The sequence below is a fragment of the Corythoichthys intestinalis genome, chromosome 15 (assembly GCF_030265065.1).
Source record: "Corythoichthys intestinalis isolate RoL2023-P3 chromosome 15, ASM3026506v1, whole genome shotgun sequence".
Taxonomy (NCBI): Eukaryota; Metazoa; Chordata; class Actinopteri; order Syngnathiformes; family Syngnathidae; genus Corythoichthys; species Corythoichthys intestinalis.
The window spans coordinates 32,312,833-32,338,210 of record NC_080409.1 but is presented as its reverse complement, the minus strand read 5'-3'; the positions used below and the strand labels follow the sequence as shown (position 1 = coordinate 32,338,210).

Here is a 25,378-nt window from a genome sequence, read left to right as displayed (position 1 = left end):
TACCATCAACAGACTGTGACAGCAAAACATTTAACAATGATACCTCATATCGTTCTCTTGTATCTCGTTTAGCTTCTTGAGGGTCTAGCTTGCGGCCTGGAAGTGTGCGAGCGCGCCTTGGACTGCCGGCCCGGTTTAGCCGCCTGCCACTTCCTTGCCGACTACGTGACACTGCACTTCCAGAGGCAGGTGTCGCCGGCACGCCGACGCCACATCCACACTCTCAACCTGGGCTCCAAGCTGTTGTTGGCTCTACCGCCGGCCGCCCGCCAGGACTACTTTCCCCTGCTGTCGGAGCCGCTGCTCATGCTGGAGCAGATGCTCATGAACCTGAAGGTCGACTGGGCCGAGGCGACCGTACGCACGCTGAGGAGCTCGCCCGTAGGCCAAGAGGCGGGCTTCGGGCCAGACGCTGTCGACAAGCTCTTGGACGAGTACGCCCACAAGGCCTTGGACTTCACGTGCGCCCCCAGGGAGAGGACGAGATCTGGTCAGTGAGTGTTCTGTCAGTGAAATTCTAGGCCTGTCGCGATAACAAATTTTAGTGTGCGATAATTTATCTCATAAATTATTGCGATATGCGATATTATTGCGCCCTCCCAATTTTTTTGTAAACCAATTTACAATAACACAGTGAGAATACAGTATATAGTAATAGATCAAGTACACCCATTGAAACGCGATAAATATTTACTCTTAAATTCAAAAATACTTTTCAAGAAATCACCACTAAAAACAAGACCATGCCGCTTAAGTAAAAGACAACAATATTAATACCGCACAGAAACACAGAATAAATAAAATGTGTTTTTCAAGAAAAAAAAAAAAAATTGCACTTAATAACTTAAGCATTTAGGCAAATGAAAACTTTTCCCCTCATAGCTTCTGCTATGGTGTTCCATAGGGATGGAAAAATACAGTTAAGTCACGGTTCGGTACGAATTTCGATACGGAGGACACGATTTTCGATCCGATTCAATACATTCAATGCTCTGAAAAAAACAATAACAATTGTATTTTTGGTTTCGTTTTTTTTTTTGTTTGTTTTTTTTTTTTTTTTTTGCTAGTGAGCAAAAATTAAATTGCCATCATATAAACATGCATTTTAGTGCATAATATTTATGTGTTTACTTCTTACTGATCTGAAGAAATTTTGTATAAAAGTGCTGAGAACAATCTTTACTGTTTGTAAAGTGAGGCGGGGCACACTGTTGATTGCTACAGCTCTCTTAGCAGCTAGGTTTACTAAATGAGCAAGACATCCTATTTGTGGTCCGAATTCAACTGTGTCACGTAATGAATTAACAATATTTGCAGCATTATCTATAGTCCCTGGTATGGATTGATTTGGCCTTCTTAATTTCCATTCAGTCATGGCGGTTTATAATTCATCGATGTAGTCTACTACGTGTCCCATAATCACTCTGAGGTCACGTAGCCAATGGCATGGGACGTAGCACATTTAATTTGCTATTTCATGATATCTAGTGTGTGCGCAAACGCCACAGAAGTCACGTCTGCTCATTACTGCACAACACCAGCATATGACAATTGACTTTAATAAACAGGACGAGTTTGAAGCACAGCGCTCTTAATTTGCCACTCAATGTTCATCATGTCCATTCAGCTGTCCGTTGTCAAACAGAAGTTGTTCGTAGCAGCCAAGTCGGTAACAATGTTTTGGCGGACTTCGTTGTTAATATCCGGTGTTGAGCCGAAAAATAGCTGCCCCGCGTGAAATGTCACCCCTGACGGGAGCGCCCACACGTCAACAACACCGGCACGCCGAGATGGTCTGCAGTCAATCCGGAGCACTGACGCGGCCAGTAGACGTTGAACAATAGGATATAATGGGAACGATTGGCTCCGGCGATATTTTTTGCCGGACCTGGAACAAAGACGCATTTTGCGTAGTTGGTAACAAGGAATCCGAACTTTTAACAGCACGTCTGCCGCACACACGCGCGCGCGCACAAGGCCATAAATCGCAGCGGAAAAATTACCGCCTTCATTTTTATTTATTGTGCGATAAATGGAATTTTAGCCAATCAAATGTGAGTATCCCAGATTGCTCACATTCCTATGTTTTGTCATTAATAATTTATATAATAAGTGATTTGACGTATAAAAAAATTGCCAGCCACATACCTGAACATCACATTTTATATTAATATTTGTTATATAAACATTATTTGATCAATTATTAGTTCTAAGAAATTTTTTATTTGCATGCCTACTTTGTCTTTCACATCAAGGTAATTTATACTCAGTGCTGTGTGTCCCTGTGTCTTTTAGTTGCACTAAACCTTACTACAATTGCAAGATTACCACAAAACGAGCATAAAGAATTTTCATTGAACAGACTAGGTCGTATATGGTTGTATTTTTTTTCAGACTCCATCATCAGTCTACAGGAGGCTTTGATGCAGTGTCCCGCACAGGACAGCGGCTCCCTCTTGTCCAGCCGTCTCGATTCTCCAACCCCATCCTCCGCAAGTAAGTTTGTTGCCTGTTTGACTTTGATCACGTCACCAACCCCCGTAACTGGCAGGACTTTTTTTCTACCCGGTAGGCAGCACACCCACACATACGTCCTCGACAAACAGCGGCGAAAGAGAGCGGGACCGAGGCTCGGCGGGAAGGAAGCGGGCCTCGCCCGCCAAATTCCAGCCGCCGGATCGGCCCCCGGATCGCAAGGACTGGGTGCCCGATACTCAGCAGCACGTGTGCATGGTATGCCGACGTGAGCGCTTCACTATGGTGAGTGATAATCCTAATTAATTACAAACAAATTCAATAAACTAGAAGTTGCAATTTCTGGAGAAGTCGCTCTCCTATGAGTCATTTTCCTGTATATTTTCGGACACATTTTGGGGCATGTTGGGTCACTTCCTTGTCAACACATTGGCTGCCATTGACAGTGCTAGATAGAGCTGAAACGAATACTCGAGCAACTCGAGTAACTCGAGTTTAAAAACTGCCAGCTCTAAGCATAATTTTTTGCCCAGACTACTTTTAATGTGGGACAACGCGCTGATGTCACATGCATAGAGGTGGAAGCAATAAAAAAATATAAAATACCTTTCTGCAGCCGAGTGGGAGAACTTGCACAATTCGTGGTTGACTGAATACTTATTTGCCCCACTGTATACTCAGGTGCGACTAATAGTCTGAAAAATATGGTATGTCTTGTATGAATAACTATGCCAAAAGCAGTTTTATCTGCATTTCAATGGTTTTAGGAAGTTTGACGAACAAAAGGAAAAAAAAATCTGGCTCTGTGGCGGCCGTCATGTCAGGGAAATCTGGCAAGAAATTCTACCCACTTTCACCCCTGGTTTTTGGGCATTTCTGGGTCATTTCCTATATATTAGTCATTTCCTTGTAGATTTTGAGGCTTTTTCGATGCACTTCCTGTTGATATCGCGTCAATTTTTCCCACTTTGGAAATGAATGGGGGCATTTTTTAAAAATGGATGTTCCTGTCAAATTTGATGGAACCGTTTACAGTATACAGTGAACCTTTGTTTTTTTACGCAGTTAATGGGCACCAGAACCTGCCGCGATAAGCGAAAAACTGTGAAGTAGCCCCCCCCACCCCCCCCAAAAATTGTTTTTGTGTGTTCAATGTATTTATTCAGATTTATCATTGGAAAGAGATACATATAAGACATTTCCACTTTTTTCCCCAAAGTATGATTAGAAAACCTTTGTATATGTACATGTATATATATAATTTTTTTTTTTTGAATAAATGGTTTTAAGCACTTCAAATGTAATAATTATGATAAGTTTTAAACATGTGACTGTCCCACCGAATTATTTTTAAACAAATAAAGTAGATGCCCAATCCATTAAAAAAAAACTAAAATGCTTGTCTTTATTAAATGCTTCATTGAGTGAGTCCACTCAAATCTGCTCAAACTGCTCACTTACACACAATGAGTTGCAACAGCAACTGTTTCACAAGTCAAACAATGTTGACGCATGCAGCGCTTTAAAGTCTCGCTTTACAAGCCTCACTGGCAAGATCAAACCATAATTGTTATCTCTATAAAATAGTGCAATTATTTATTTTTTAATTGAAAAAAAAATCTGTGATGGACTGAGGGCTCGAAGTTTGTAGCGCAAAGTAGCGAGAGGTCACCGTACTGTTTTGTGTGCCTTGATTTCCTGATTTTTTTAATGTGTATATCATGTGAATCTGATAGGAAATGTCATATGTTTTAAATGTTTTTGCCTTTGGAAATGAATTGGGCTTTTTTTTTGGGGCGGGGGGACATAGTTTTTTCTGCCACCATAAATGTGAGGTGCCAAAACGAATCAGTCATGGGGTGATTTGCCTTTGTCCTCAGTTCAACCGGCGGCATCACTGTCGCCGTTGTGGCCGCTTGGTATGTCAAACTTGCTCGGAACGCAAGATGGCCGTTGAGGGCTCTCCTGGTAATGAAGTTCGAGTGTGCGACCAGTGTTACGCCTTCTTTCACCCAGAGTGAGTATAAAATAATGTTCTTTGTGACTTTTTTGCCCCAAAAAAAAAAAAAAAAAAAAAATTTTTTTTATAATATTGACCATTGCAACCTGATTACAATCAACTGATAACACTGTGGAACAATTAGAAAAAAAATCTGTTAAGTTAAAATTTAAAGCTGATTAAAACTACCGTTAGCATGCTAATTCTAAAATTGTGGTCAGCTTTTGCATAGCTTGTCGTTTTTTTTCTCCAATAATAGGAGCATTAAACGCTATTATTCTCAAATCGAACACTCCAGAAATAGCTATAAACTAGGGGTGGAACTTTAACGCATTAATTACTATTAAAAGTTGTGTTTTTTTGGTGTTGTTTTTTTTTAACCTGTTTTAATCGCAGGTTACGTTCCAAACATAGAACCTTTGTTGATGCACAATTTTCTGATACACAGTCTAAATTGGTGCACACATTAGATCAGCTACCGAAGTTTAGAAATCTGATTAAGCGAGCATATTTCATCTCAAAAAGAGATACGTTCTTTTAAAGATGTGGGTTTGGGCAAATATGCATAGTTTCCATAATTTCCCCTACATAAGTTTTGCTTAAAAAAAAAAAAAAAAAAACAGGAGCCCCACTACCACTTAACTAGATGTCGAGTAAGGAGTCGCAGAATGCTGTTCTGTGTGCCACAATTAGCCCCCGGGGATTGACCGATACGGGTTTTTCAGGACTGATAGTGGTTATTAGTAGGTAGAGGGGCCTAATCTGATTTTTGGAGCTGATATTCATTTGGAGTAAAAGTGTAAAAATTGGCATAAAAAAATTGAATAAAGCAAACACTTCATTGAAATGCCTAAAGCATGTTTATTGAATCACACAAATCGAAAATAATAGCTTCAGTAGTGCATGAATTTGAGTTTTCTGTCTGGAGCTTCTCACACAAGTCGCCAATGTGTGTGTGAGGACAGCTTCGTCTCTGGCGGCTCTGCATCTGCCGGCTGGCGTGGTTCAGTGGTTGAGTAATCGTATGTGTGAATCGCTTTGAGGGCCTTAAACGGTGGAAAGGCGAACTACAAGTGTAAATCCGTTTGCCATTACCATTTCACAAATCAGAGGATGGGGTGAATATTAGTGCAGCAGAGAAAGGCGTGGCTGCATCTGAGCCAAAATAACATTAAACTGATTTGTTTATATCGGGCTGTCGAATGAAAAAAAAGGTCGCTACCAATATACGTCAAATTCCCAAATATCTGCGCCGATATTTGGCCCGGCCAATAATCGGTGTTGAGACCATAATTAATGGTTTTTAAAATTAAATAATAAATAAATAATAAACCAAAATTAAAGTCTTTATTAAAAATGTGTATATCTAGCTTAGGTTAATTACTTCTTTTTGATGGCAATTGTTTCTGTGAAATCCTTTGGGAGCTTCTAATGATTTAGGGCTATTTAAACTTTGCAAGAATGACTTTAATTTGCATTTGACAAGGTTACATTTTTCTCTCTTGTATACTTATCTTTAATTGATATTGTAAATATCTTTGTTCTTCTGCAGTTCTGATGATGAGCTGGAACCAGGTGAAGGTATGTTGGAATAAATTTGTCTCTGAGCTGTGTTTGTTTTGGGCCAAATGACTATTTTTGGTCATTTGCCCCATAATGACCTGGCATACACATAACATGGATACAGTGTTGTTTTTGGCAGCCATTTTAATGTTCGTCTTAGTGTTTTGGCCGAAAATTCTTATTGGAGGGTCTAAAGATGGGGGATACCCAGGACTTGAATTTATTTATTCATCTTTGTTGCTTCATTTGCTGTTTCTGATTGTGTATCATATTGCCTCTGCAAAGCCCTTTGAGACAACATTGTTGTGATCTAGGGCTATACAAATAAAACTGAATTGAATTGAATTGAATTAGTCTTATGCCCCTTTCCCACTGAAACTAGTGGGTCAATGCGCGTTTTTTCCAAGCCGATGCAACCCCCTAGCAATTGGCATTTGGCACCTTTCCCATTGACAAAAAAAAAAGCCATGTCTTTTTTTTTTTTTTTTTCCACCCGTCTAACCCCCCCACCCCTCCTCAGCCGTGTGTAAGGTTACGTGACGTCACCACGCTAAAATGCGCGTCGACAAATGCGACCGAATTAATTCATTTCAAGGAAATAAACAATGCAGAGCAACATGGAAGCCTCCTTTCCGTTTGTGTTCTCTGTTTTCATGCTTTTTACTGCCCTCAAAATGATCGAAATTCAGCAAAGGATCAACACTCTGCTTGTGCTGAGGCAACTTAGGCGACGTGAATTCTTCTTCTTCTACTAGCTTTGTTATGAGCATCGACGTAACTACGGTTGTGGAGCGTGTTAAATGGGAGGCGACTGGCACGTTGTTATGACGCATCACGTAAGAGCCTACGTCACCACGTAGATTAGGGTGTTGACTGTTGACACGGGGTTTTGCTTTCACACTGCATGACGATCAGAGCCGAGGTGATTTTAACGCGGGTCGCTTGGCAGGTTGATTGACACGGGTCGAGGCGGGTCGCTGCACCTTTCCCTCCGCCACCAAAAGCCGATTGTTAGTGGATTGACATGGGTTTTTTGGCCAGTGGGAAAGAGGTACTAGTCATATTTTAGTCAATTCAAAATCTGTTCGTGTCGTCTAGTTTAGTCAATGAAAACTCAGACAAATTTCGTCTAGTTTTAGTCGGCAATTCTCAAAATGTTTTCGTCTATAAACTTCAAAAGATTTAGTCCACAAATAAAGAAATACGTTTCCAACAACTTCGAATGAACATGACAGACGAGCACATAACTGTAGAGTCTACAAGGATATCACCATTTTCATGGTGATAATACACACTCAGCAGGAAAAAAAGGACATTATTTGCAATTAATTAAACTCACCTGGACGCCATGAGCTGTATGTAAAACTTTTTCCAAGAATTTAAGAAGACACCGAGTCACCACGCTAAACGCTAGTGCTAACGCGAACACTATGCTAACGTTACAAGTTAGTTTAGTGTGTGATGATCACTCAGCACAGACCTTTAATGGGTAAAGAGACATGGCATATCTAGCCAAGATAAGAAAGCAAAACTTACCAAGCAGCACCTGACACATATATTTCACAAAAGGAGCCTGCAATGGGTACAGGCTTAACTCACTGGCCAGTATGTGGAGCGTGAGGGTCGGTGGGGAGGCACAGCACGTCATTTGAGTGACACGACCAAACACTGCTAAATGTGTGCTAACTACACACACAATAAGAAAACATCACACGTTCTGAACATAAGCGGATGTTCAGGTGGGCCAAACACCCCCCCCACCCCCCCCCCGGTGGCCGAAAAGTGTTATTGCATGTAATCGACTTTCCTATCCAGGATATGATTTTAAAATTAAGAATTTTCTGGTAAAATATTGAATATAAAAGTTGTAAAGCAATTAAACAAAAAAAGATGTTTTTATATCGGGTCAAAATTATTTTTTGAACAGATTATGTGACTAGCACCTTAGACGGTGATTTGCTTTGCTTAGCTTATGGATATACGTAATTTTACTACTAAGCAAGAACGAATGAATGAAAATGTGGACCATGAAACGCAAGAGACCAACCTCAAAATGGTGAGCGGAGTTTCAATTTGCCCCACTAAAGACGCTAACTGTACAACAGAGCCATCACCGGTGTCTTGCCAATGTAGTTACCATCGTCAAAAATTGTGTCACCTGGCCGCGGGAGCGCACGCACACACATTAGTTATGAGGGTTGTCGATTTACGCAATTAATTGAAGCTAGAAAAGAACCACAGTTATATATTTTGGATTTACTACTGGAGAAACTCCATACAGGACTTGAATTACAGTAAGAGCAGTCATAGGTCATCACACGAGTAAAACAGTGAAACATTGCCTTTTTTAACGTTCAGTACGTATGTTGTGGTATACTACAGGGAAAAAAAAATTTTTTTTGATGGATGTGCCATTTTTTAAAACCTCGTAGACAACTACATCACCAAAACACGGAAATAAAGCAAATCTGTGCAGTGCAGTGGCTCCACCCAGACAGGGGTAACTACATTGGCACGACACCGGTGGGCGTACCATATTCAATGGATGACGATCTTGGCGAAAAGTATAACCTAAGCAGCCTGATTTTGATGATGAAGAATGATGGGAAACAAAAAACGCCCAATTTCAACTTATTATAAATATTCTTGTAAGTTAATTTTATTGCTGACACTGAGTTTTGGGGTCATGAACATATTGTGCCCCCCCTGCCCCAAAAGTCAAACTCCGCCTATGGTTGTGAATTTATGATGGAAACTATGGCGACTTTTTAAATCTCGTTCTCGTGTCGTCATGTTTTAGTCTCCCAAGACACGTTTTCAACGCATCATCATGACGTCATCGTCATGAAAAAAATTGTTCGTTGACGAAATATTTTCATTATCGTCATTGTTGACAAAAACAACCCTGCATGGATATCACATTTTGAATTATGTCGGCCACAATATTAATATTTACTATACAATTGTGGCCAACATGACCCAAAATGTGATGTGATATATTTTACATGATATAAAGTGATATATAATTATAATTATATTGATTCATATAGTCATATCATAGTCATTTAAACTGGGAGGACTGACTGTAAATGCTTTCAGTGCCATTGACGGCATGAGACGTCCAATCCATTTTGACTTTTGAAAGTCAAAATGGATTGGATGTCTCACATCGTCAATAGCAGGCAACGGGTGCCCTATATATAAATGGTTAAAAACTCGTGCAAAGCTGCATGGAATGTGCAAAGACACGCCAACAAGTTTTCAACTAAGGGTGTTCTCCCTCCGTGCAGTAGCGGGGAGTCCCGTCATGACAGAGGACGCCCTTAATGGCATGTTGCACCTGCCTGAGATGGCCCCCAGGCAGATCAGGCTCTCCACAGATCCCGCCGAAAACCAGCAGTTGCGTAACGACTTCTACTACGAGCAGGTTTGCATCAAATCACCTCAACACGCATATACATCTTGTACTTGTTCAACTGACTGGGAGTGTTTTTTTCCCCAAGGCACCCAGTGCCCAGCTATGCGTCACCATCTTGTCCCTGCACGGCGATCAAACGGCGTGTGGCCATCGGCTCATAGAACACTGCCGTTCACTCTCCCGCAAGCTTACCAATCCCGAGGTGGACGCCTGCCTGCTGACCGACATCATGCGGCGGCTGCTCTTTAGCGCCAAGCTTATGTTCGTCAAGGTGGGACGCAACCAGGACCTGGCTTTGTGCGACAGGTGCGGATTTGAAACCTTTTCGGTTGCAAAAATCAAGTAAAATAGCTTAGGAATTACCATTCACGGCATTTCCAGGGCAAATTGTCTCGTAAACCTAAAAAATGACATCAGAGATTATTAAAAATAATGTTTAAAAAAAATAGTCCGGTCACTTTTAACCCTGTATAGGCCACTTATTTATCCCATTGGCTACCATTGACAACGTTAGACATCCAATTCATTTTGACTGGCAGGGCTGTCAGAGGTAACACCTCCCAGTTTAAATGACATGGATGTCTATCACCATCAATGACAGGCTATTAGTCTATTAGTTGAAGAAAATGAAATAAAAAAAAAAATTAAAAAAAAAAAAGCTTTACAATGTCATTGGGGGCATTCTTTCAGTTTCCAGTTGTATGTTACTATAGTATCCAATACTAATTGTTAGACTTGATGCAAAATATTTTACAATCATGACTCAAATGTAACAATTTGTTAAAAGCACTGCTGATATTGTTGATTTCATGTTTTACAAATGAGGTCGTGTTCTCAGTCGTCTTGCTTGTCGGTCATTCGCAGCTATATCAGCAAGGTGGATGTGCTAAAGATCCTGGTTGCAGCTAATTACAAACATATTCCCTCGCTGGACGACATCATCGAGACATTAGCCGTCACGCGGCTCCGGAACCAGCTTTTAGAAACAGAGTATTACCAGCTGGCAGTGGAGGTGAGAAATACTACATACATCTAGATTAGAAATCAACAACAAAATATAACATCAAACGTTGATTTCTGAGATGAATTCTGACCTGATTGTTCCTTTTTTTCGTCATTTTTGTGGAAGGTGTCCACCAAAAGCGGCCTGGACCCCGGTGCCGTGTGGCAAGCATGGGCCATGGCCTCGTTGAAGGCCGGCTACCTGACTGTGGCGCGGGAGAAGTTTGCGCGCTGCCTCAAGGCCCCCGTGGACCGCAATCAGATGAGCATGGGTCCCACATTGTTGCAGGAGATTATCAAGCACCTTGAGACAACAGTCAGACCTGCCACGGTACATGCGTCTGTTTGTGTGTCATAAAATCTCAACGGCAGTCAATGTTCAATCCTGCGAAGTCTACATAGCAAAAAGTGTCCCTGCACTCATCCATTCTGACTCTGTCTATGTGTTCCCCTCAAGTCTTTGAGTGAGGACATTTTAGCCACGCTGCAGGAGCTGGAGGAAGTCCTCAGCGAGCGGTCAGAGTTCCCGAAGGGCGTCCTCCACCAGGAGTGCCTTTACTACCTGAACGCATACGGCACTCACCTGGCGCTGGTCAGCTTCTACATGCGCCATGACGCCATGACAGAGGCGCTGTCATATCTTCTTGACAAGGCCAGTCTCCATTTTGTCTCCATGAACAGGAAAGATGGGATGTGATCATGTGACGAGACAACAGTAGGGCAAAACCGTTGTTCTGCCAAAATGTGATACACTGGCGAAACGTCACCAGGCGAATTTGACACTACCGTGCGCTTTCAGCTTGTTTTGTTTAGATGCATAGACGGAACATACTAAAAATGCCTTAAGAAAATACTTAAACATAGTAATATCAAATAAGGGTGGTTTAAATACGCTACGTGACTAATGTGCTCAACAGATCAACAATCAGCTTTAAAGCTACCTCAAGAAAACAATGCTTAAAAGTAGGAGAGGGAAACACATGCAAAATGTATTTTGAGGCAATGAAAAAGTAATAATGTGCGCATGTGTTAGACGTCTCGCCGTGTAGGAAGGAATTGCAGTAACCTGGTAGTGTTCGTCTAGTGACAGGTACAAACGACGTCTCCACCCCGAGCGTCAGTTGCACGCATAAAACATGGCGCCCTCCGTAGGTCAAAACATGTACTAAATATTATAGATTTTTAAATTAATGGCAATATTATGTGTTTTTAATGACATACTTTAGTAAAAGAGAACAATTGTGGCTTATTAGAGCCTACAAGGCTTTAAGTCCGAGGTTCCCTTTAATTCATTCCATCCCAGCCATTTTCACCGGAGCAAGGCCCTTCACTCCTGGCCGTTTTACTGGATTTTGACTGATTTTGCAAGGCCCACAGAAAATTCTGTTCTATTGTTATATAAACATGGAAACACCAAAAGAAAGATTAGACTCTCTTCTTCAGCAGGAAATGTAAGTTCATATCTTTTTCCATTCTTTAGAAATCAGCATTAGAAAATAGCTTAGTTTAAGCAATTTTCCAATTTCTGATGAAACAGAAATTGAGCTTTTTGTGAAAGCATACATTTCAAACATTGACTTTAACACAGCTTTTTTTGCTTTAGTTACATCCCAGACATCTGAATAACGTTTTCCTTTTACAAAATAACATAAGCAACAAGACAAATAGAGCTTTTGATAGCAAAGTAACAATTTATTTACACATTACTAACTGAGAGATGACGTTGTTGTTGCCGCAAGAGCCGAGTAAGCTTGTCTCATAAAGATGGATTTTTTTGAGTCTCTGCGGGGTCTGCTCGGCGAGCAGCATGGACTCAACGGCATCGTCCGCTGCACTAGTGGTACCGGTCGTTCTGCTCGGTCGTTCAGTGCCTGGCGGGATAACCTGGGCGTCCTCTAGGTTGTTCTCCATTCGGTCGTCTTCCGCCTGCGCCCCGGCTGGGCGGACTGGCCGTTCGTTGCCGTTGAATCGGGTTGTGGGTCTTACCAAATGCGCTACTGCCATCCAGTGGCCAGTTTTATTGCTTTAAAATGGATTTTCAGCTTTGTGCTTTGGAGCTAAATTGAGTCAGAACCCAGAGATGTCTCTTGTAAAAAAAAAAAATAAATAAAAAAAAAAACGTAAAAGACGTTCAAATACGTCTTTGGGACATTGAAACAATTAAAAATAGAACATATTTATACGTTTTTGGGAGCAAATGAGTTAAGAGGCTCAAAAATAAAAAAATAAAATCTGGGCAATTTTTTGCTCATCAATGTCCAAACTATTAATTGACCATGAAAATAGCTGTCTATAACACCATCTTACAGAAAAAAATGGCTTGTAATCTTGCTTGGTCCAAACTAAATAAAAGAAGTGCCACTATAAAGGTAAAAGTTTGGTGTTGCTAAAATGTTATTCAAAATTTCCAATTTTACATCGTAGTTATGTGTTAAATGTTATTTCTTCATGTTTCAGGCCAAAGGTCTATAAGGAGGAAAATGAACATATATATATATATATATATATATATGTATCAAAAGGATGAGAAAGTACACAAAGTAAAGTAAAGTGGAAAGTAGAATTTAAAAGTCGTGACCACAAACCCAAACTTTTTGGGAAATAAGTGTTTTCATAGGCCAATGTGACGAAACAAACTTGGAAATACCACTTAGAACCTGGGAACAAAATATGTGTTACATAGTGTAATTGATTAGTTTTTGATTAATCGATTAATTGTGGCAACCTGACTTAAAATTCCTACACGTTGCTTCAAGCCCTAATTCAAAAGCTGCTGTCATAAGCCGTGATGGCCAAATTCATCATTAGTTTGCTTGCTCCCCTTCAGGATGCCCCAGAGGAGGTGTTCCTTGAGGGGGTACTGCAACCAGCCTTGGAGCGAGGTCGTCTGGGTATGTTGCAGGACGTACTAGAGAAGTTGGACCCGGGCCTGGAAGCTTGCACCCGCTACCTGATTGCCTCCTGCCAGTGGCTGCAGCGGCGTGGCTACTTCCACACGCTCTACCAGATCCAGCAGTTCATGACGGTGCTCCCTTCATTTCCCGGTTTCTTATGTGCATTCCCAGATCACTTTCGGTTTATTTTGGGACAATTACGTGCCACTTCCTGGTAATTTTTGGCCATTGATTGCATATGTACCAAAATGTTGAGTGTTAATATCCATTCAGGGTTCTTTGTCTCACACTACTTAATACAACACCAGGAAACTTAGCGACCTTTATAAAGTATTTTCAGAACATTTGTGATATGTCAACTGACATCTAGTTGAATGACGCCTTTTATATCTTGAGGGCGTCTGCTTTCACCGGTACTAATTAACTTTGAGGAGGGTGGCAGGAGCCCTGTCACTCAAAAAAACTATAAACAAATGTACGTCACTTTCCACATTCCACATTCGTTACAAAGACTGAAGTCGATGCAAACGCTCGAATTCTGCAAAGATGGCAGAGCAACAAAAGAGACAAAAGGTTTTGTCCGAGGAGATAAAAGAAAAAGGGAGGATGAATAGGACACTCAAATATGAACTCTGACCCTGCTTTCACTCTCTGGCGTGAAAACCACTCTACAGAACTCCTCAGCGGGGGGCCGGTGTGGGAATGCGGTACAAAATCAAACCAGCCACAGCTGGATTCATTACCTCATTACTATTAATCCTTCACACAGCCGCTGGAAAGAGAAATGTCTTTCAATCCATCTGCAGGCGACCGGGATTTTGCGACACTGTACTGGTCCTCATGGGAAACAGTCTTTTTTCAGGCAAAACACTACCGCTTTTGTCGACCTGCGGGGCTAAATTCGACCAAAATTGAAGTTACCTAGTGTTGCTTTAACACTAGAGGTCCCAGAGAATTCAGGTACTCCTACAAGTCCCACAAAATGGCCGATATGGCCTCTCCCCCGGAAAACCCAGAGGTGGCAAAAATGACCCAAGTGCTTTTGAATTGGCAAGTCAATGTCGGACAGACAACAGCCGTTCATATGGAAATGCAACCACTAGACATTAACTTCAGACACAATGACCACAATCCATACTCCATGCCCCTGATTCAGTCCTTCTAAACTATAGACACAATTCCTGCTTTACACTCAAATTGCAGTTCCAAAACGCTTTTTTTCTTCTTCAAAACAATGTACACATTTGGGCCATTCATTTTGTTGTTATGTGTGGAGTATAGGAGAGGTGAATTAAAAAATGTGTAAAAAGTGTCAAACTTCATAAATAAATGTAATTAAATAAATGTAGCTTGACCTCAACTGACACAAACTATCACATGAGCCACGGAGGAAAGGCCAAATCGGCCATTGCTAGGGAATATTAGGAGTGCATGTCTTGGGAAAGGCCAAGTCGGCCTCTGCTGGGTTTTCTAGTGTTAAGCTATGCCAAAGTGTCTCATTAGAAGTGAACATGTCTTAACAACACGAATCAACTGAACACATCATGTAAATTCACTGGAAAAATTACCGTCAGCGGATTTGAAACATGATCGTTCAAAAGGAATTTGCGCTTTAAAATGAAGTTATAAACCATTTCCACCCGACAGGATCACGTACGTGCGGCCATGACCTGCATCCGCTTCTTCACACATGGAGCTACGTCATACCAGCAGCTAGGTGACCAACAGGTATTCAAACACACATACACAAAATTACTTAAGACCGCAATGTCAAATGTCAATTCATTGTATTGTAATCGTGTTAGCGCTGGTTAGTGAGAGCCAAAGAGCACCTGAGGACATATCTGCAGGAGCAGCAGTGTCGTGGTAGTGTCAGGAGGAAGTCGGCCCAAGGGGGCTCCTTCAGAAAAATGATGTCATCAAGCGACGTCTCCAGGTGAGTGGACAGTAATCTCAGTAAATTCAGTGTATTGTGTACTAAAGAGTAAACATTTGCGATCTGGCGTAACAAACCACCCAACTTTAACTCACAATTTCATAGAGATTAAATTGTCGATATGTCATTGTAAAGCTGTGATCATTCTTTTTTGATTATACCAAAAGGGTTAGGGTTTTGAAAACTGGGTCATTGTGACTCATTTTGCTGTACTGTGTGTGAAAACAACTACTTTTCAAATACGGTGGTACCTCTACTTCCAAAAGTAATTGGTTCTGGAAGTAGTTTCGTAATCTGAAAATTCGGTAAGGGTAGGGGTGTGCCATCTAAGGCACTCCACGATTCGATTCGATTACGATTCAGGGTGCTACGATTCGATCATTGAACGATGATCACGGTATTGAAGATGATCACAATTATCGATGCATCATTATTAATTAATAAAGTAGCCAAAAGAATTTATGTAATTATTTACTTAAAATATCCTAATAATTCAACAGAAACGATGGAAGTTAAGTTTTTATTTTATTTTATTTATTTATTTATTTTTACAAGAAAGTACAATGACATTAACCATTTCAAAGGCAGTACTTATTTCTCAACATGCCTACACAACACAAAGCTGACCTTAAGCTGCTCTTTTTCACAAGACGGTGCAAAAACAAAGCTGTTTCAAAAGCAGTACTTATTTCAACAATACAATAAAATCTTCTGTGTGCGTTGTGAAATAAGACTAAATTTAACCAAAAAACGTTGTTTTCACAGATTTCTGAACTATTTTCCATGTTTGTAGTGTTACCGCTGTACTTAATCCTAGTTGTGCACGTTCTGCTTCACTTTTGTACACCACTAAATACACGTAAGCAAATTCGCTAATAAGTATAGCGCTCGGCGCTAGCTAGTAACATCTCAAAAACAACAACAATAAAGGCTAAACAGTACAAGAGGGTTCATGTACTCACTTCTTATAGACGGACACGGAACTTAGCAACACTCTGGGGACATTTTCCAATTAACGCGACTTGAACCTTCTACTGGACAACTAAAAGGCAAGGAGCAACGACTTTGGCTTTGTCATAGACTACCGTCTCAGTGATTGTGTCGCCAGCGATTTCCTTCTCCTTAATCCAGAGGAGAAGTCTCTCCATCCCATCATGAAACTGCCTCCTCGAAGGTGTTACTGCAGTGATGGCTTCCTTCCCTTTCAAAATGATGCCTATCTCACTCTTCGTTACACAAAATCGTGAGGAGACTAGGCATGTGCGGGTATGAGATTCTGACGGTATGATATTGAGCCAAAATATGGTATCACGGTATTGCAATTACAGTTCTAAAATGTGTTACTTTGAGATATCTGGGTTAAGAAAAAAAAAAAAAAACTTTCTTCCATTGAACAGGATTTTCATTTTTCAAAACATTATAGCAAATTGGAACCTAAGTATAATTTAAAGTTAAAATAAATTAGAAAAATAACTAAATAAAATAAATAAATCTAAATAAAATGAAAATAAATACAGTCCTTTAGGTGAGCGTAAACCCACAGCCGCAGCTCAACATTATTACCATCAGAACAAAAATAATTGAATTAATTTCCATAAAAAGCACATGTGTATGACCGGTATCATGTTTACATTATACACTATCTCAGTTGCCGGAGAGACAAAACACCACGTTTTAACACCGCTAGACACACTAAACATGCTGGAGTTAACTCTCGTAGCTGTTGGGAAACGTTCATGACAGTGTTTACTAACCTTGAACTTTGCATAAATTAGGGCTGTCAAATTTATCGCGTTAACGGGCAGTAATTAATTTTTTTAATTAATCACGTTAAAATATTTGACGCAGTTAACGCATGCACGGAATCACCCGCTCACGCATTGCCTCAAACAGATTACAATGTCGCCGTTTATGCACATTAAGAGTGAAGAGAATGCCAACGGCCATTTGGGGGCAGCGCTGTTCCATACTAATGTTATTCCTTCTAATAGTGGGAAAATTAGTAGTTGTGAGACGTTTATGCTGTTGCATTGTGCTATTTGTGCTCCAAACATATTTCTGTAAGTTTTCTTTCTTTTAGTGGCAATTATGTGTTTGTTGTATTTTGGGTAAGATATGTACAGAGATATGTATGTTATAAAGGCGAGTGGACACAGGGGTTCATTGAACCGCGCCGTTTATTGGCATAAGCTTCGGCAACTCCTTCACAACAAACATAAGTATCATTTAGTGAAAGCACAACAAAAATAATATTACTATCTCTAGAAAAAAAATAATGTTCACAAAAAGAAAAGCACTTCAGTCTGTAGTAATGAGGCCCTATTCTCACACAATTAAACAACAATGCAAAGTGAACTGGCATTCCCCAAAAAAATACCTATGCAAAATACACATAAAACTTTCTGACTTTGGTCACTCTATTCTTATTCTTATTATTGTTATTTTTATTCTTATTCTTACTATATTAACTCTACTTTTGATTGAAAGTTTTACAAATTTTATTAAAACGAAAACACGAAGAGGGTTTTAATATAAAATTACTATAACTTGTAACTATAACATTTATCTTTTAAGAACTACAAGTCTTTCTATCCGTGGATCCCTTTAACAGAAAGAATGTTAATAATGCCATTTGTGGATTTATTGTTATAATAAACAAATACAGTACTTATGTACAGTATGTTGTATGTATATATCCGTCTTGTGTCTAATCTTTCCATTCCAACAATAATTTACAGAAAAATATGGCATATTTTAGAGATAGTTTGAATTGCGATTAATTACGATTAATTAATTTTTAAGCTGTGATTAACTCGATTAAAAATTTTAATCGTTTGACAGCCCTAGTATAAATGCAAAATCATATTGGAAGTATTGCCTCCTCTGCAGCCACCCTCTACAAACATGTTTTACATGTCGGTTGGTTGGCCCTCGTCTAAGACACGGGCGTCTGTAACTTTCTGTAGCGGAAGTATTCCCATACCAGCGATTTCGTTTTCATTTAATCTTTTAATTTAACCTCCTCCAGCCATCGTGTAGTACAGCTGATTCACTGACACTGACCAACAACCGGTGGATGAGCGTTGAGTGTTGCATTTTTGGGACATAAAAAATGGGACGGTATGACGGATAATTTTTGTGGTTTTGAAACTGTGACGTTATGATCCCACAGTATTCCTTGAAACCGGTAATCAGCACATGCCTAGAGGAGACTAGTGCTCTACTGTACCACTAATGTAGTGGACCGTGTGTGGGCTTAAAAAAAAAGTCTTCGTGAGACAAAAACGCGAGGAGACTTGTGCTCTTTTGGGTCAGACGTCGACCGGCTAGTACAACAACACCGTAGCGCCTGTGCACGTCATCATACTGAAACACCCAAATTGAAACATCATACACAATAGGCCAGTCGGAGAGCAGAATCGCTTTACTGAAGCATGATGAGAAAGATTAAGACCACTAGAGCAGCAGGATCATATCGTGGGTCATTTCAAAGTAGAAAGCAGCTATTACATATGTATCTTTTAAAGAACTGTATTGTATTTTTGCCTCTCATAACCTGAAATTTCTTTTTTTAACAAGAGGCAATATTTTTATGTTGAGGCATGTTGTAACCTGAAAAATTGTTTTTAGAGACATTCGTAAGTAGAGGTACCACTGTTTAGATAGTAATTTGGCACTATTTTGTGGTGTCTTTGTATTTGTCTTCAGGCACATGAATACCATCGAGCTGCAGCTGGAGGTCACCCGCTTCTTGCACCGTCGCGAGTCGCCGCCCACTGCTGGGTCTGGACCCCCGCCCACATTGTTTGGCGGGAGCCCAGTGAAGGCGGAAGTGGCCTGCAAGGTGAGGTGCTATGATGTAACCTCAGGGGGCGGGTTACAATCCCTATATTTTTTTTGTGCAAAATGTATTCGTGTTTTGACTTGAGCGCTGTTGTTTCTTCTTTTGTAGGTGATGCTCGGGGGTAAAAACATCGAAGAAGGTTTCGGCATCGCTTACCGAGTCATACAGGTGATCGGGTTTGTGCTCACAAGTCAAAGCAAAACAAAAAACAAAATTACTTTATCCTTGTCATGTGTTGTGTTCATGCAGGACTTCCAGCTGGAGGCACAGACGGTGTACGTGAGAGCCGGACAGCGCCTGGTCCGCCACAGGAAGTTTGGAGCCGTGCGTCAGCTGCTCAAGTGTGTCAGAGAGTCGGGCACGGCCACCAAGAGCGACAGCGACGAGCTGGTCCTCAGCTGTGTGGAGGCAGCGGATAAAGGAGCGGCTGACGTAAGATACAGTCGGACTGTGGTGGAAAAGTTAGCATTTTGATGTTTGTTTTGTTTATTGTCTTTATGTTAGGCCAAAGAGGTAGAAAGTCTCATTCTGGAGACCAAGAGCACGGAAATCAAGGTAAGGTTTTCGTCATGTGTTCTTCAAACTACATTGGAAATAAAACGGTTAAAAAAACAACTGGCACCTGCGGTTGCCAGAATTGTTAAAAAAATTTTGAAAACCATAAAAGAATTGCGATTAGTATACTAAACTACATTTTAACTGGAACAGTGGTCACTTCAGTGGACATCTGTTCTTAGCTTAACTCATTCACAGAGTATGTGTGGTGGTAATTTGTAAAAGAGGGACATTTACATTATATTGAAAACACCTATTGATAGCAACAGATGCCCAATCTATTTTAACTTGAAAGGTCTGGAAGCGATCGAATGATCATTCATCAATTCATTTAAGTTGGGAGTATTGGCTATGAGTGCTAAGCTTTCACTGCCATTGACGGCACTAGACGTCCGATCGTTCGTTCGCCCTCACCCAGTCAAAATGGATTGGATACACTTTGTTCATAGCCAAGAATTGTCAGTGCAAAGGCTGGGTGGTAAGACATGTTTATTCACGTTTTATTGCTCATGAGATGTCACCATTGCGCTTTCAGCCATATCACCAGACGCAGGTAAAGGTGCAACGAAATACAAAACAAAGTGATTTTAAAATGATAGCAGACCATATTTTGGACTTCATGAATCAGTTAGATCAAGCAATCAATTAGTCTTCCTTTCTCAGTTGCCTTGGATCTGCCCACTAAAATAAATCTCTAATCTTTTCAAGTAGGAGAATTTGCACAATTGGTGGTTGACTAAATACTTATTTGCCCCACTGTATGTAGCAATGTTTTAACCTGGCTGGAGGAGCAAGAAAAGACCGGAGGCCCGCCAGACTTATAAAGCTCTGGGTGGGGAAACCCTGCTGAACCCTGAATTCATGTTTTATTAACAGTATTCTGGTAACCACAGATGCCATTTTCTCCACTGCAAATTATATATTTTTTTACACTTTATATAAATCAATAACTGTTCAAATGGATTAGATGTTTAACCTTGTATATGACCCCCAATGATTTGAAAATATCTTTTTTTAAAAAGTATGTCATCCTCCTCAGATCAAAGCTTACCTGCTGTGCAACAAGCTGCGTCCAGCCTACCTTCTCGCCGTCAAAATGGAGGCAAGCAGGGCCGGCCCGCTGGTGCAGAGGGTCTTGCGGGAGGCTGAGGGGGCTAAGGACTCAGTGATGCAGAACATCTGCTGCCAGTGGCTACAGGAGCACCACCACCAAGGTGACGGCAAGCAACGGGCGGGATCAGGAGGACCTAGGAACCAGGCCAGGTAACGGATATTGGATTCCTGATTGAAGAGTACCAACTGTATTAACTCTCTGGCTGCCATTGACTGTGATGAACGAACCAGAGTCTGAGACTGCATTTAAATTGGCCACTATGTAACTTAACTATTACTACCTAAACTAAGGAAACACCTCAACAGAAGAAGAACATCAGAACTTCCTATTCTAACAGCTTTAATTTTTTTCAAAATTTACTTGCTGCCATTTTTTGCCAGTTGACGTCAAATCCATTCGCTGCCAGCCACTCCCGCCTGAATGGATTTAACATCTATTGCTGTCAATAGCAGTGAATGAGTTAATAATCCTTTGAAACCCAATTACAGTACTGTGACCACTGTTACATAACACTGCTTACTGCAGTGCACTTGCGTCACTCTTTTGACAGAGTCAATCACTACCTCACCTAAAAAGGGAATTATATCTTGCCTTAAAGACCTCTTGAAAAATAAAGCACGTGGACATAAGTATTGGGACACACACAGGAAGTGCAACATTAAAACTTCCGATGAAATGTCTGATATTGGCCTCAAATATGAGTCGTCCGGAAATGTTGTGAAAGAAAATCACACACTCGTGAAGTAAATTTGTTGATCCCCAGATGTTTTTGCAACAGTAAATTTCTGGAGAAAATTTGCCCTTGTAAGTCATATTAAAAAAAAAAAACACAGAACTAAATTTAGTTCATGAGTGTGGGATATTTTTCTTTCCATAAAAGAACATTTTGAAATGAAATATGATTTATGATTGTAGTTCACCTACTACAACATCTTTCTACAAATTTGCCATTTCATGTGTTTTGGAACATTTTGATCTCTATACGTGCCCACTTGAACAGTTGTTTTTAAGCTTTCAAAACTCAAAAGTTTGAAAAATGAAATCGCGTCTACTTCAGTTTTACTCATTAATATTAAATTATTTAGTGTTATATCGATACCATTTTTTTGGCTACCGATACAATTCTGCTACCCGACTGTGTGGTATCAACCGAAGTCGATACTGTACAAATACCACAGATTTTGAAAACGTACCATTTTTTTCCTTTCATTACTAAATTACTGCATACTCACTTAAATGTAAAATAATTGTGATCATGGCTTGGTCAGACAGTGCTTAACAACCTCTGTGTGCCTACCTGATACAGGTGACAATAAATAAATGAACTTATTTAAAACATGAAACTTAAAATGCTCTCAAGGGCCAAAATATTGTTTTATTAACATTAGTTCAATTTGGTTTTAAGTCTGATACCCATATTAAATCCACAGTCAGTGCCATTATACCACATTATGACATTATCTTAGCTCACTTTAATGCGGTATCGGGGCCCCTTCCGATACAAGTATCGGTGCAATACCAGTTTAATTAATGAATGGATTTCAAAATATGTCCCATTACTTTTGTCCATACGACAACCGACTTTTAAAGTTAGAATTTTCAAGGGAGTTGCTCGAAAAATATGCTGTGGATGAATTTTAGTCTTCAAAAATGCTGAAATCAAAAGCAGAATTGATTTTGATTTTTTTCTTTGACATCTCTCGTGTTGTGATCATATTTATTATTTCCCTGGCTGACACTCATTTTAAAATCACCTTTAATGCAAAAAAACTGACTCAACAGTGATTTCGCTTTTAAAGGGACCCCCCCTCCCTCCCTTGTTGCTGCCTTTTAATCACGATTTCATAAAAAGCCACTATTGAGATGCACCCGTGACAAAATTGCACTCTCATCAGCTCACTGCCGCACTTTATAAATTTCATAATCCTCTTTGAATGTGGCACGTTATTATTTTTTTGACGATGATGATGCAATCAAATGTGATTTTTCTAATGTTTTTTTGATTTGTTTGCTAATTAAGATAAATAAAAACTCATGATGTCCAACTCACAAAAACGGGATTTGAACAAGGATGACTGAATAAAATAAGTCACAAGGTTCCATTGGCGACGGTTTATTTACATGAAATGTAAACATTCAACTCTGCACTTGAACGTTACGTGTGGTTAACTCACTGGTTGCCATTGACGGCGATAGATGTCTAATCCGTTTTGAAAGGCTGGCCAGCCCCTCTCAGTCCGAACGGATTGGACGTCTAATCGCCGTTAATGGCAGCCAGTGAGTTAAAAAGGCAAACGAACCTCGCTGGTATAAAAAGCACTCATGTAAACTCTTGTTCTACTCTATGGACTGTTTTCTGTCATTACCATAAAGTCACACGTAGCTTACTAATTGTTTGGATCCACCTTAAGAAAAAAGCCCTGCGAGATTTTGGCACACATGTGAAGCGCTTGTAGCTGCAAATATGCTCAGAAATAAGACAAAATATAGGATAAATCACCTAAAAGATGCTGGTCGTTTTACCCTGCTTGGACCGCTAACAGTACAGCAAGACTTCCAGCTGTCCTGCTTTCACATTGACCTCCGTCAAGTTGCCCCCCATCAGATACAAATTTATATAAAAATGATGTCAATCATTGGTGCTTGTTTGTGCTGTAAAAAGTTTTGTTTGTGCTGCTATCATTTCAATATTTGCAATTCTTTTAATAGGTCAAAATGAGTTCAAGCAGCCTCCCATTTTCATTAAAAATGGTGTCAAACTTTATTCTTCATTTGTGTTGTAAAACATTTCGTTTGTGTTGCTATATTTTTATTGGTCGGTTTGAGGTCAAGCAGCCTCCCATTTTGTTTAAAAACTGCTAAAAATGGTGTAAATCATTTGTGCAATCGCAGCTCCTCCGTCATGGATGACTGAGAGTACCAACTCCCTCAATAACAGAGGGGGGCGTCCCAAAAACTAGCCCAAACGTAGCATAAATGAATGGCATCCCTTCTGGTCTATTTTGCAGTAAATGGGAGGGCTCCGAGTGACATCACTCGAAATTAATGTCTCAATATCTATAAAATGATAGCAGCACAAACGAATTGTTTTACAGCATAAACAAATGGCACCATTTCGGGTCCATTTTCCAATAAATGGGGGGGCTGCGTGACGCCATCACTCGAAATTAATATGTCAAAAACGATAACAGCACAGACTAAAATTTCTGTAGCACAAATGACTGACACCATTTTTAATCAAAATGGGGGCTGGTTGACCTCTGATTGAGTTATAAAATTGTTAATATCTCAAAACCGGTAACGTCACAAACGAATGACCTAATATTTTTATAAATTTACGTCTGATAGGGGGCCAACTTCACGGAGGTTTCACATTGTATCATTAAAATGTAGTTTGTTTTTTTGCTTGAAAAATATCACACTATATCAAGAAATACGAAACAGTCTTCAATTATTCCCACTGGATGCCAAGGAGCTCGCAGCTGGCGTCCCAGAGACGCCGAGCGGTCTCTTCACTTCTCCCCTGGGGGGCCACAAAGGCAGGGGCACAGTCACTGCAACGCAACAAAGATGAAGTTTGCACTCAATATTTGACCCATTATTTCTGTTTCCTGTATTGTTGGGCTTGCAATGGCAGCCACTGAGTGCCTTACAAAATCTGACGTTAAAGAGTAAAAATGACTGTATTTTGGGAATCGGCACGCCAATTTTATTTTTGATCAGCATAAATATGTAACTAAGGTTTAGGTTGTTTTTTTTTTTCATTTGAAGTTGTTGCCTGCCCACAGAGTTTGATGAGCCAATGACATAAAATTATTTCATGCGGCCACACGGGGAACACGAGTGCAAAAATGAAATAAATAGTGAAATTTTAAAAATGTTAAAATAAATAAATATACAATATATTAATTAATAAAAATGGAAATAAATCTTGAAATAAAATGAAAAATTAGTAAAAATTGAAATAAATAAAAATTGAAATAGAAGCATTCTAATGACGCTTTTAATTATTTATATTAATTTAAAAAATATTTTTTTTAATTAAAGAAAATGAAAAAAATTATTTAAAAAAAATAAAAAATTTACACTCCTGGTCCACCATAGGAATGGCCCTTGACCAATCTTGGGGAAAATAAAATTATTTCATGTGGCCACACGGGGAACAAGAGTGCAAAAATGAAATAAATTGTGAAGTTTTAAAAATGTTGAAATAAATAACTAAAAATTTAAATAAATAAATTTATTAATAAATTAAAATGGAAATGTTGAAATAAAATAAAATGAAAAAAATAAAAATGGAAATAAATAAAAATTGAAATAGACGCATTCTAATGACACTTTTAATTATTTAATTTTTAAAAATATTTTTTTAATTTAAAAAAAAAAATGTAAAAATAAAAATTAAAAAAAAAAAATTTTACACTCATGATCCACCATAGGAGTGGCCCTCGACCAATCTTTGGGGGGGGGGGGGGGGTGTGGGGGGGGGGGGAATGCGACTCATTGTCTGAAATATACAGTACCTTTGTGGGGACTGACCAACAGTAAGGATTTGTGGGGAAAAAATATTCAATTGAC

At 39.8% G+C, this 25,378-nt stretch overlaps 2 protein-coding genes across 6 annotated transcripts in view; one reads left to right on the top strand and one right to left on the bottom strand.

Annotated features, from left to right (window-relative positions):
• zfyve26 (zinc finger, FYVE domain containing 26) overlaps positions 1-25,164 on the top strand; it is a 58,127-nt gene extending 32,963 nt beyond the window's left edge. Inside the window, exons 25-42 of one of the 4 annotated variants that reach the window (XM_057858815.1) lie at positions 73-490; positions 2,395-2,496; positions 2,552-2,760; positions 4,356-4,492; positions 6,027-6,055; positions 9,328-9,464; positions 9,541-9,761; positions 10,320-10,467; positions 10,585-10,788; positions 10,915-11,109; positions 13,285-13,482; positions 14,999-15,079; positions 15,157-15,287; positions 18,996-19,131; positions 19,240-19,299; positions 19,381-19,563; positions 19,636-19,686; positions 20,726-25,164. In XM_057858815.1, the coding sequence (XP_057714798.1) occupies positions 73-490; positions 2,395-2,496; positions 2,552-2,760; positions 4,356-4,492; positions 6,027-6,055; positions 9,328-9,464; positions 9,541-9,761; positions 10,320-10,467; positions 10,585-10,788; positions 10,915-11,109; positions 13,285-13,482; positions 14,999-15,079; positions 15,157-15,287; positions 18,996-19,131; positions 19,240-19,299; positions 19,381-19,563; positions 19,636-19,686; positions 20,726-20,953 (2,868 nt within the window). In that variant the 3' untranslated portion in view covers positions 20,954-25,164. The remainder of the gene's footprint in view (positions 1-72; positions 491-2,394; positions 2,497-2,551; positions 2,761-4,355; positions 4,493-6,026; positions 6,056-9,327; positions 9,465-9,540; positions 9,762-10,319; positions 10,468-10,584; positions 10,789-10,914; positions 11,110-13,284; positions 13,483-14,998; positions 15,080-15,156; positions 15,288-18,995; positions 19,132-19,239; positions 19,300-19,380; positions 19,564-19,635; positions 19,687-20,725) is intronic. The other 3 variants (XM_057858814.1, XM_057858816.1, XM_057858813.1) reach the window with 3 other exon arrangements.
• rdh12 (retinol dehydrogenase 12) overlaps positions 22,697-25,378 on the bottom strand; it is a 13,477-nt gene continuing 10,795 nt past the window's right edge. The window contains exon 7 of one of the 2 annotated variants that reach the window (XM_057858820.1): positions 22,697-24,354. In XM_057858820.1, coding sequence (XP_057714803.1) covers positions 24,252-24,354 — 103 coding nt within the window. In that variant the 3' untranslated portion in view covers positions 22,697-24,251. The remainder of the gene's footprint in view (positions 24,355-25,378) is intronic. The other variant, XM_057858819.1, reaches the window with a different exon arrangement.